The sequence below is a fragment of the Solanum lycopersicum genome, chromosome 4, assembly GCF_036512215.1.
Source record: "Solanum lycopersicum chromosome 4, SLM_r2.1".
Taxonomy (NCBI): domain Eukaryota; kingdom Viridiplantae; phylum Streptophyta; class Magnoliopsida; order Solanales; family Solanaceae; genus Solanum; species Solanum lycopersicum.
The window spans coordinates 63,769,089-63,782,409 of record NC_090803.1 but is presented as its reverse complement, the minus strand read 5'-3'; the positions used below and the strand labels follow the sequence as shown (position 1 = coordinate 63,782,409).

Genomic DNA, 13,321 nt, shown 5'->3' with positions numbered 1-13,321 from the left:
ACAATTACTAAGATTTCCAATAATGTTCAATCTTGTCTCCTCTACCATATTTCATACTTAGATACATGAGTTTAAATCCGCGAGACATATTTATCTATCAAATTTTAAAATTGAAATACATATTTTATTTTTATAAATTAATTAGTTGTAACTGATTTTCTTAATTAAAGGATTAATTGATGATTTTTAAAATACATGATCAATTAAATCTCGAAACTAAATTAATCAAATCTCTTAATTATATTGAGCGAAAATTAAGGAGTGGATTTATGTTTGATTAATTTCATCTATTATTCTTTGAAATAATAATTTGAAATTAATATAATTATTAATAAAAAACAAAAATTTTATATCTTGATCATGTAATTTGATTAGTTTTATTTTATTACTTTTAAAATAATTATTTAATACCATATTTAATAGATTTGTGTATCTAATAAATCTTTTAAAATATAATAACTAAAGTGATTACATATAATTATTTCAAACTAGAAGTAAATATAGTATATATGGCAATGATATATTTGTAGTTAAGTTAGTTTTTATAATATAAAAAGACAAATTCTTTTAAAGTTATTATCATAACTTATGTGCATTATTTAAATTTATTTAAATATTCGTAGTTGAATTTCATTTTGTGCATGCCATTATGGACGAAAATATTGTGTAGCTATTTTGGTACTTTATTTAATACAGTTGCTTTCATATTTATATATAAACAGAAAATAAAATAAAATGCAGTTGCTTGCAAATTGAAAGAAAAAATACAGTTGCTTTCACTAATGAAAAATATACAGTTGCTTTCAAATCCAAAGTCAGACAAGAGATCATATATGAAGAGAGATATTTTTCAATAAACCTAGGAAATTTTTTTAAATCAATTTATTTTTCAAAAAATATTGGAGAAATGATTTTCGTTGACCAATAAATAAATAAAACACTCTTGATCAGCAATTAGTGTTTGGTCAAGCTTTTTAAATATATTTTTCAAAGAATTACTTTAAATTTGGAATTTGTGGGAAAGGAATCTTTGTGTCATTGATCAAAATTCAATTTCATTGGTACAACAAAGTGTAACCAATACTCAACAACTTATTAAGATTATATATATATATAGTACTATTGGGATGACTCATATATGTCATCTGAAAAGATACAAAACTAAATTTAAACCAAGATGAATAAGTTGAATTATACTACTGGGTCGCTTGGTACAAAGATACATAGTGTAGGAATCATTAACGCATGGATTAATAATGCATAATTTAGTAATGTAGGGATTAATTTTTATCAAGTGTTCGGTTCATTATTTCCGACCTAGTCTTGTGTTTTGTTTAAAACTCTAGAAAAAATTTATTTCCTACTATACCGTTGAGTTATTATGAGATTTTATATTTCATTTAACTAGTCAAGTTAAATACTAGAATATATATTAAGAAAATATTATTAATTTTGAGGTGTGATATATCACTACAGAGATCCTTGATAGCACGGCATATTTCTAATTTTTTATTGGTCAAATATATCTTAAATTTAACATGAATTTAAGGCTACTTAAATTGTTCAAATGCATGAAGCTTATTTTAAAAATGAAAAAAATAAGTTCAAGTGGTCAATCGACGAACTATATTTAAAAAAAAAAACAAAAAAAATATTTCTTTGTGAAATCATCAAATTACATGAACAGATCTGGAGAATCTATATGAATATTTATAAATATTATCATATAAAAAAAAGAACATTAATTAAAAAAAATTGGGGATAATTTAGTCATTTAAGGGTCTTATCCAACTATTATTGAACCTTGAATTATCTATCTCTCTCTTTCCTAGGAATAAAATAAGACTTTGTATGAGGTATAACTAATCCATGAATTAAGTTAAATAAAGTAATCAAACAATGTTTTTATTCAACTAAATTTTAATTTATGGACTATTTTAATTAATACATCCTACCAAACGGATCATCATCCTACAAAAGTTACTCATGGTCTAATTTAGAGATTATGATTTCAAAAAGTAGAATTTAAGATTAAAATATTTTTAAAATATAAAAGTTGAATTTTGTAAAAATAAATAACTAAAAAAAAATTCATGCTTGTCTTGAAGAGATATGTGTACCATAAGATAGAATTATATTAAAGTATAGCTAGTTATTGATATTGTTAGTAGTGAATTTTTATAAAATTATGTGTGTTTGGATGTTTTTGATTACAAACAGTAATTTATAAAGAAATTTGAAGATATGTGATTTATTAATATGTCACATGGGTTATACCAAGTCTTTTTTAAAAATTACGATTTGCTTAGTTGGTAAGATTATATAAGAATTAGATAACTTTTGATAGTTTTCACAACTTTTGGGGTTTTCATGTTTATGAGTATAATTTAAGAAATTCCTATTATATGTCCAAACACAATTTCATTTTCAAATCAAATTTTTAGATGTTTCAGTACAAATGAATGAGAAGTGACCCCTTGGTACAGAGTCGTCTTTATTAGTAAGTGTTTTATTGTTTCCATTATGAATTCAAATTTAGTTTGGCCATCTAAGCATTCGGAGTGCAAGGGAGGCCAACTTCTGTTCCACGCGACGCGTTGCGGAAGGATGCGTGACATGCCCTAGGCCTAATGGCTTGGGAAACAAGTCCCTGAAAGGTGAGAGGCCCGTTGTACCTGGACTCTGTCGCACCACAAAGCGCTGTCTACAAGTTCCAATATGGATACCGATGGAAAATGAGAAGTGGCAATAGCATTTCCCAAAGGCCCAAATAAACAATTGATGAGACTTATCATTTTACTAGGCCTATCGAGTTATTGGGCTGAGTGGACTTCATTTGTTCTTCGCCTCAACACAAAAAAAGAAGGAATGAAAATGAAGCTGGAAAACCATTTTCTCTATTGTAGTTCTACATATGGAAAATAATAGACGGTAGGGACGTATTCGGTGTTCGATAATTATAATGACATTGACTAAATTCAGATTCGTATATTGCAGGGCCCATCTTGGACGGCAACACTCTGAACATGATATTTTTCATAAACTCGATTAAGGATAGAGAAATTTTAATCATCCCACCACTAATAATTGTAATACTTCTCTACACTTTACTCAAAAGAATGTTACTTACTATATTTATTCATCAAACTTAATCTATTTACGTGTTAGTATTCTCAAGTTTTCTCTATTGGAATATATAGACATGACAAGAAAGACGTAACTATTTTCTAACTCACGTCTATTAATTAGCCAAATCAAACTATTTCTATCATGATTCGAATGGGATCAAACCTTTTTTTTTTTTGGTAAAATGCATGTGCAGACATATTTCATGTATTTATTGATTTGATATAAATAGTAAAGTTGGACGTAGATAAGTATAATTACATGTTTCTTATGGAAACAAAGCAAAATTGCAGGGTTGAGAAAGGATATGAATAACTTAACCATTTTTATTTAGCTCATACAAGTAATATTACATCTTATAGCACTTATGCCATGCATCTCTACATTCAATCTAATTCAATATACTAATATGAATCTAGCCTCTACTATATGTTACAAGGCCAAGAGGCCATCTTCAAAACTTTACATACTGCTACAAGATTCGACGTTCCATGAGGACAGAGATCAGGTTGAAGAGTGAAACGAACAAAGGCTACATCTTGGTGTGATCCTTCAATTGTTCTGTCTTGTTACTACCATCATCTTTGCTTACAATTATCCCAACTAATCTGCAAGGTTCTGCATTTTCCAGCATTTTGACTACATTTCTCATTGTTGGCCTTAATGTGGGAAGCCTAGATGTGCATACAATAGCAATCCTCAAGACTTCGATTGCATCTTCCTTGAAAGCTTCAGGAATGCTTGAATCCACTATGCTTAATACACTTTCCTTGCTCTTCAATTTGCTGCTCACCCATGTAACTATGTTGCCATTCTCTCCGTATTCGGATTCTATTGGCCTTTTCCCAGATATAAGCTCCATCAATACAACTCCGAAACTATATACATCACTTTTTTCATTCACTTTGTGTGTGTATCCATATTCTGCAACACCAATTCAATTCAATTCAATTAAGTTCAAAAAGGATGCCAGAAATGAGACGCTCGTTATGACCAAATGAATAGATAATCAAGATAGGATCTAAGTTAATTAACACTATATTGTTTTAGACTCTTGTTAAAATTCAACTGTTGCTCGGATCCTTCAAAAATGCTGTCACACTCATGTCAAATCCTCCAAGAATGTGTTATTTTTTAGGGAACCAACATGGGTGCAGCGACATTTTTGAAGGATCCGAGCAACATAGTGAGCCAACTGTTTATAGCAAGTTTTAACTGTATCTTTCAAGATACCATATTGCTTGATATGGGGAGTTGCCTATTTCGTAAGTCAATTTTACCTATGTTGAAAAATGAATACATGGTTAGTGTCAAGTAGATATACTCAAATTCTACGTATGAAATCATTAACAATGAGCTTCTTACCAGGAGCAATATATCCATGTGTTCCAGCAATGACATGAGTTGTATCTTTGGTTGAATCAGCTTGAGCAATCTTAGCAAGACCAAAGTCGGCGATACGTGGCTTGCAAAACTCATCCAACAAGATGTTACTTGATTTAACATCTCTATGAATCACTGGCTTATCACAACCATGGTGTAAATATTCCAGTCCTTTGGCTGCGCCAAGAGCTATCTCGTACCTCGTCTCCCAATCAAGTGACATCTTTTTGCAGGTATGCAATCGATCCCACAAGCTCCCATTTGGCATATATTCATACACCAACAAGCTCGAGTCATCACTCGTTATGCTACAGTACAATTTCACCACATTCACATGTCGAATTGAGCTCAGTGTTTCAACCTCAGCCTCAAATTCCTTCGATTTCTTCCCTGGTTTTCCCAACATTGGTGATGTTGTTCCTGATATTTTCCTGTTTCCTGAATCAGAAGTCCAAATATGTTTCACCGCGAAATCTGTTCCATCTGAAAGCTGCACTCTGTATACACTACCAGAACCACCTTTTCCAATCAAATTATCGTGTTTGATTCCATCAAGAATATCATCCTCTGTGAAGGTCAATATATGGAATGACTTCGTATTCCAAGAATTTTGCTTCAAAGACCTCTCATGTTCCTTAGAACTCTTCTTCTTCAAGAACAAATAACCCGCAAATGAAACGAGCACCACAATCACAGCCACCAATAAACAGATCAAAAGAGTGTACCATTCTCTAGGCTTTCCAGCTTCACCATAACATCGACGGAAGTTCTTAAGGTTTTGGCTACAAAGACCATTATTCCCAGAAAAGCTACCCTTATAAGCATCAATTGATAGAGAATTTGGTATTTCTCCAGTCAACTGATTGTTGGAAAAATCAACAAGATTTAACTTCAGATTTGATAAACTCTTCGGAATTTGCCCTGAAAGCTGATTCTCCGACAAGTTTAATGAAGTTAAAGTCGGTAATGATCCTAACGAAACCGGAATAGAGCCACTAAGCAAATTGTTAGCCATGTTAATGTCGCTTAGTGAAACACAAGAGCCTAACGAATATGGTATTGAACCAGAAAACTTGTTGTACTGTAAATTAAGATTACCAATCTTTTTAAGCTCCCCAATCGTTCCCGGAATTTCACCAGAAAACTGATTGTTACTTAAATCAATTTTCACTAACGAAGAAGCATTTGAAATATTAAAAGGCAATTTACCAGAGAATCTGTTATTAGCTGCATCAATTTCACCTAAAGTTTTTGCATTTCCAATATCAGAAGTAATTGTACCTTCAAACTCATTCATTGCAACATCAAGGATTTCGAGCTTCGGTAGCCCCCAAATTCCGGCAGGAATCACACCGGAGAGTGAGTTTTTGCTCACTCGAATACGCGTCATTGATGTACAACTAGCATAAGTTTCAGGGATTCCGCCAGTGAAATTGTTCTTAAGTATCAATAATCCTCTCATCGTCCCCATCTTACACATGTCCGGTGGAATTGGACCAGTGAAACTATTCTCTGATACATCAATGAAATCAAAATTCCCCCAAGAACCCAACTTCTGCGGAAGCTGACCAGTGAATTTGTTAGTGTACAAAGAGATGTTCACCAGCTTTTTGAACTCTCCCAACTCTGCTGGTACTTCCCCTGAAAATTGGTTCTGCAATAACTGCAAACTTACCAATTGATTCAACTTTCGAATTTCCGACAAATCACCATACAGGTCATTAGTCGAAGCATCAAAATACTCCAGACTTGTCAAATTCCCAAATCCAACCGGCAACTTCCCTGTCAGCTGATTTTCATACAACTCAAGCTGCCATAATTTCTTCAGCTTCGTAATTCCCGAAGGAATTTCACCAGTAAGGTAATTCATCGACAGCTCTAAATTAATCAGCTCTGTAAGATTACCAATTTCTTCAGGAATTTCCCCTTCAAGCCTACAACTCGATAAGTAAAGCCAATTCAATTTATTAAGCTTCAAAATCACTTCAGGGAACGGAGTTCGATCAAACTGATTATCACCAAGGCTAAGCACAATCAAATTTCTCATATTCGCCACAGAATTCCATGGAAATTTTCCTGTAAACCCACTGTTATTTGCATAAAAATGAGTTAACTCACTGAGTGAAGATACATCAGGAAAAGACCCAGTAAATTCATTATTACCAACATCCAAGTAATTCAAGCTAACACACTTGTTCAAATCATCAGTAACTTGCCCAGAAAATGAATTGTAACCCAGAGAGAGCTTTTCCAATGAAGTAAGTGAACATATTTTATTAAAAGGAACAACCCCAGAAATTTTTTGATTCGAAAGCTCGACTTCTTTGACTGACCCATCGGAATTACATGTGATGCCAGTGAACTTACAGAGAGGAGTACTGGGTTCCCAATTTTGGAATACATTTGTGGTGGGGTTTGATAAAGAAGATTTGATGGATAGAAGTGTTTGAAGCTCGTCGGAAAAAGCGACGGGGAAGAGAAGGAAGAAGGAGAAAATAGAGAAGAAGTGGATAAGTTCCGGCCGGCAATTGAATAGCGCCGCCATTGCTGACGAAGAAGTTGACGAAGAGAAGTTTTTTTCTTCCGCCTTCAGAAAAACGTGTGAAGGAGACGACTATGAAGAGCGCCAATTCTAACCAATTATAGGCGTTCACATTATATATCTTACTGTTTAAATTATTTCTTTATTAATCTGATATTATTTGCGAGTTTTTATATCTCAATTATCGATTATCAGTATTTATTATAGTATTAAAATTGTCAATATACCATAATTTTGTATTGGATAATCGATCTCTTTATATGAATATGTATCATTTCTTTTTTTATTAGTTAGTTTTTGAGATTAAATTCCAATAAAATTTATTTATTTATTAAAATATATTTAATTAAGTTTGAAGTGTGTTTTAATAATAAATTAAAATAAATAAATAATGATTGTGGTGTATATTTTTAAACGTCAATTCTTTATTTATTTACATATTATGTCTCTACTCGTAAGAAAATGATTTTATTCTGCAACATAAAAAAAATGAATTTTTTTCGATACAAGTAAAAAGATTTTTCGTTTCCTTCAATAACCGAACATAAACTTAATAATACAATATCATCAAATGATAATTTGATTGACTTTAAATTGATTATGATAATCAACTACTAAAATGCAACATTCTTTAATTCCATAAAAGCTGCTTTTATGTCACCCTAAAAGAATATACGATAAGATGAGATATATCTATAAAGTTGTTTACGATCATCATAAAATTATATTATCGTGAGAAAGATAATTTTTTTTGTCATTTAATAATATAAATTATAAAATATTTAAAAAATTATATTTAAAATAACAATTTAATACGATATAAAATTATAAGAATTCATATGAGAAGATGTAAAAGAATCTTCCGAATGATATTAGAATTAACAATAATGTTAGCTCTTTTTGTCGTTGGCATGTAATAATTTGATACGATAAAATAACATACTTAATTAGGCTTATTGAGCTGTTATATGTTTTAAATTAGCAAATTTCTTTTTCTTTTTAGAACAAACAAATCTCAAAATATAAAAGCATAATATGGTACAAATTATTCATGTGACAAATAACTAATCCACCTTAGGTTAGTTGTGGCAGTGTCACATACGTAAGTAATTGCACTTTATTTTGTTTTCTATAACTATCACCCTATTATATATAATCTATTTCTTTTTCTAATACTATAATGTAGCATTTTAGTATTTGAAGCTTAATGAAGATTATTTTATGTGAACGTAATTACTACCTTTTATTTATTTATTAAAACAAATTTCCTTTAAGATGCTTTTATTATATATTATAACAAAAGGATAGATATTTTAGATATCACTATTATATAATTATTATAAGGTATGTCGTATTTAAGGTCTATTTTTTTAGAATTTTATTTTTTAAAATATTTTTGTTAGTAAACCGCAACAAAATACATTAACCATGGCGATTTACTTTCATTTTTAATACGGTTAATATAGATTGTCTTTTCTAGTTTAGCATTAAATTTTAAATTTTAGTATTCTCAGTTTATCTTTTAACGCTCTACATAGCAATGAAATAGGATAATTTCCCTTTTTTATGTTATACAAACATTTAATTTAATTACAATATTAAATAATTCATTAGATTCTTCATTAATTAATACCATGCATGTATAACTATATACTTATTAGTAGTGCCTTCTTGCTAAAAACGTGATTTATAATTCGTAGTGTTATTAATTTCTTCGTCCCAATTTAGAGTTGCTCAAAGTTAAAATTTTAAATTTTTATTATTGATTTAAATAAAAAAAGATTATTTTTCTTGAAACGTTGTTGATTTTTTTTTATTTTTCAATTAACTAACACTTTGTTTGGATCATTGTTATCCATTGTTTCATAATGTATTTTATCGTATTGCACTCTATTGTACTGTATTGTGTGATAGATAAAATATTTGGCTAGACTGTATTGTTTGTTGTTGTTTAATAACTTTTTTTTAGTTGTTTGGTTTGATTGTATCGTACTCATTATAATTTGTAAATTTACAAAAATATGCTTTATTATCTTAAGGTAAGAGGTTTGACTAGATTTAAATAATTAAGGTAAAGGTTAAAATAGTATTTTGCAATATTATATAAAGATATATTTGAAAAAAGGAATTAAGTAACAATGAGAACACACCAAATTGTTTGTTCCATAACAATAAAAACATTGTAGGTATAGTAATGATACAATACAATACAATGGATACAGTATAATATATTTTAAATAACAATCAAAATAAACATTTATAGGTATAGTAATAATATAATACAATATAATGAATAACAATGATCTAAACATAGTGTAAATGTATATATTATTATTATCGTTATTATTATTATTATTATTATTATTATTGTGAGGGAACAAGAGATAGATGACTGCATATGATTTTTGTCTGGATTGAAATTATAAAACAGCTAAAGTAATGCACTTCATATTTCCACTTGCTTTCACTTTCACTTTTATATTTTTTAATTCTCTTTTTTTTTTTTGTTTATAATTTTATTTGTGAAAAGTATCTCTATATGTAGACAAATCGACTGTTTCATGGAAACTTCCAAGCTGCCTATGTTGACCTAACCACCACGTGGACTTCATCCCCTATTTTTATAAAAATAATGTTTTAAAAAAAAACAACAAATATTTTTAATTTTCTACAAATTTATATTAAAACTCAAGTAAATTTGTGTTTATATTTTATAAAATTCTTTTGAAGTGATATTTTTAATTTTTTTTCACGATTTAAACTTAAAATATTTAATTAAAAATACATAATTTTAACTATTTCATCATAATTTATGTAGACAAGTTTACGTTTTTTCATAATGCAAATTGAGTAAATATTAAATTAGCAAATCATCAACTCCAAGATCGGACGTGTGAAATGATTTGTTCTTTTTGGGGAGTAGTTGCCAAATTCTTTGTGATTCAAAGAACTCAATCAACATATTCTATGACTAAAGATACCTTTTTTAAACTTTATTTTAATAATTTACAATACATGTTAGTTTATTCGATTAAAAGAATACTACATGTTAATTTATTCGATAATTTTAGTTGCATAATAAAAGAACTAAAAGATACGCCATCTCTTAATTTCAATGATTTGGCCTACTTTGATTTATAATCATGTAATTAGTTTAAAACAAAAGGAAAAAAAAATACGTTCGAACATCATAAATGTTATCTACATATTCTTCATTATACTTTTAAAATGTTAATGTCCTTACCGTCTAATTTTTGAAACGGTATATCCTTTAAATTACGAAGAAACGCCTGTCACGAATAACAAAAGAAAACTCTAATGGATTTTCTATTAGAAAGGAAAAGATTAGAGGAGATGGTTTTTGGGGTTTGGTTATAATTTTGGTGCGGGTCCAAAACTATTTGTATGGGTTTTTTTTATTATTCTCGTTTATTTTTTAATAAGGAAATCAAAATACTAAATAGGTTATTAAGATCATGACACGTGTTTCTCTGTTAGATTAAAGGTTATACACACTCTAAATTAGAACGTAAGGACATCGAAGTTCTAAAAATATAATAAAGAGTATTTAGTACCATTTATGATAGTTCAGATGGTGTATTTGTCATTTTTCCCAAACAAAAGGGCTACCCGATGAAATGCTTAAGCAATAATTAGTTCCATAAATAAATAAATGAAAAGAAGAGAATTTGATGACTAAATGATGATTATTTAATAACATCAATTTGGGACATGGAGAATAGTTTATACATTTTGAGAACTATGTTGATCATCCAACAATTAATTAAAAAATTTAATAGTCAAATGTCCATCTAATTTCACCACGAATTCTTTACCCACTATTTAAAAGATAATCACATTTATCGAGTGTGCTAATATTTAATACTAAATAACCAATTGATTATTAGTAATGCGTAATTATTGATAATCAACATTCAACACCAAGCATGGTCAAAAGTAATGAAATAATTAACTTGCACCACTAATGCTTATCCTGTTTGCACGAAGAAATTTGAACTTCAGATGAATATTTTAAATATTTTTAAATATTTTAAATAATTTACTTTTAGATTATATTCATTAAAAAGAACAGAAAATAAGAGACAACATGAACTGTATTTAGGCTTATAATTTGTATTTCAAATTCCTTTTTCTTTTTTGTTTTGTTTAATTTAGCGATAAATCAAAAAAACAGAAAATAAGAGACAACATGAACTGTATTTAGGCTTATAATTTGTATTTCAAATTTCTTTTTCTTTTTTGTTTTGTTTAATTTAGCGACAAATCAATGACAAACAAGAGTACTCATTTAAGTTTGATTGTTGCTATATGATCATTTTATGTGTTAATGGTGACAAAATCTCTATTACATTTGGGAAGTTTCAATTTTAACCACAAGGCTAGAAGTGAATCAACTTTTATAAAAAAAAAAAAAAGAAGAACGGATAAATTTTTTAAATAAGGAAAATATGTAACCTTCTACATCAAAATCCAATTTGGCAATTTGAAAAAAAAAATAAAATTGGCAATTTGTAGAATAAAGTGGAGAACTTATTATAAATTAACCAGTTATTTGATATTATACAATAATTTATAATTTAATCTTTTATATTTATGATCCTTTTCAGTACCTTTTGCGTGTGAATAATCAGAATTTTCATGTGAAAGAAAAATAAGTCAAAGTAAGTAAATAAGTGCACTATAAAGTTCCAACAAGAATGAAATGAAGGGTGCATTGGACAGCCTTGATTAAACACAGTGCCAAAGCAAATCAATTGTTAAAGGCCACGTCAAGTAAACATATTGGAGAGTCAACTAAGTTAGAAAAAATGTTTGGGAAAATTATTTATTGATATAGTACAGACATGAGCCTTTTAATTTATATCAATATATTTATATTTTTTAGTGTGTATAAGTGGACATTTAAAATCGTATAAAGTTGAATTTGGATACATGGACAAACAGACACTCAACTTATATATAAAATTGAATAGGTAGAACACGTGTCGTCCTATCTGACATATATAACTCAGTTTGAATGTATCTGACGTGTTTTGCTACACGACGATATGTAGAGCACATATGTTTACATATTTAAATTTATGTAAATTTAACGGTAGAACACATATGTTTACATATTTAATTTTATATAAATTTCACTGTTTATTTGTGCATACATTTAAAGTACAAGAATATCAATGATAGCTAAAACCAAGTTAAATTATATATTTATATATAATATCTTGTTTATTTTTTTTGTGATTAATTCGAAAGAAAGAAAGAAAAATTATCTACTGATTAATTAACACTAGTGCCCTTATTATTAAGTACAAAAGCCTCAAAATTATGAGTCATGGACGGTTTGGTTCTATTCATTGTCATGTTCTATATTCCCAATATAACAACATATAATAAAAGTAAAATAATTAAAATAAGAAATAAAAAAGGGGAAACAGAAAGTGTACTAAAGTTATATATGACATAAGCATCATTACTTGTTAAGGAGTAATTATTTTAAAACACAAGTAAGTTCTGTCAATTCGATAAAATTGATGAATAATATTAAAAAACAAAAAAAATTACATTAAAATTACGATATACACATATAACTTATAAATAATTAAATACATGCAAGTTCATCAATTCTGACAGGGTTTATAAACAATTTAATAAGACAAGAGAATGAAAATATACTAATTTTCTTATGGTGGATAACTTGTCGATATATACATAAAATATGAAAATTCCAATTTAATTTAATCAACATGGTAGCTAAATTAGTAGTAAGTCATTAAACTGAAACAACGACTCATTAATATAAATTAACCCTTTGGAAGCCAACTTTTTTTTTTGGTTATATATATATCTTGAGAAATTCAAATACTTCTAGAACCCTATAATTTATCCTTGTTAAGAAAATTTTTAGCCAGCTAGCTGTAAACGACTTTTATATTCATTTTTTTAAAAAAAAACAGAAATATTATGTCATTGTGTATTAGAGTAGTAGATAAGGTGCATATATAGAGGAGCTTAATTCCAAAATAATTTTGTTGTCCTATTATTACTCGTATAAATATAAATCAAAATCAAAATCTTAGAAACTCACAAAAATTAAATAACTTGAACCAAATAAAAATAAATAATATTTTTTTTGCTGAATATAAATAGTTAGTGGAAACTGCCAGAAGAAAACATAAAAGAAAGGGGACTACATATCAAACAACTTCCATCTACCTATCATAAAAGCAAAAAAAAAACAAACTATTATTC

At 28.4% G+C, this 13,321-nt stretch overlaps 1 protein-coding gene across 2 annotated transcripts; it reads right to left on the bottom strand.

The window, feature by feature from the left end:
* Positions 1 to 3,434: 3,434 nt before the first annotated feature.
* On the bottom strand, positions 3,435 to 7,296 carry LOC101243702 (receptor-like protein kinase 7). 2 transcript variants are annotated; one of them, XM_026030835.2, is made up of 3 exons: positions 4,492 to 7,220; positions 4,360 to 4,406; positions 3,435 to 4,050 (listed from the first exon to the last, which is right to left on the bottom strand). In XM_026030835.2, exons 1-3 carry the CDS (start codon positions 7,052 to 7,054, stop codon positions 4,027 to 4,029), a joined length of 2,634 nt encoding a protein of 877 aa, XP_025886620.2. In that variant the 5' UTR covers positions 7,055 to 7,220; the 3' UTR covers positions 3,435 to 4,026. The 2 variants fall into 2 exon arrangements, with proteins under 2 accessions (XP_025886620.2, XP_004238042.2); XM_004237994.5 differs by lacking the exon at positions 4,360 to 4,406 and having other exon boundaries at positions 4,492 to 7,296.
* Positions 7,297 to 13,321: the final 6,025 nt, after the last annotated feature.

What these genes read in the sequence shown, in the direction of transcription:
- LOC101243702 (XM_004237994.5), bottom strand. Translation starts at nt 7,054, where the DNA reads ATGGCGGCGCTATTCAATTGCCGGCCGGAACTTATCCACTTCTTCTCT. An exon ending in ACATGGATATATTGCTCCTG is followed by an intron (nt 4,051 to 4,491) that starts GTAAGAAGCTCA and finishes TTGGTGTTGCAG; the next exon opens with AATATGGATACACACACAAA.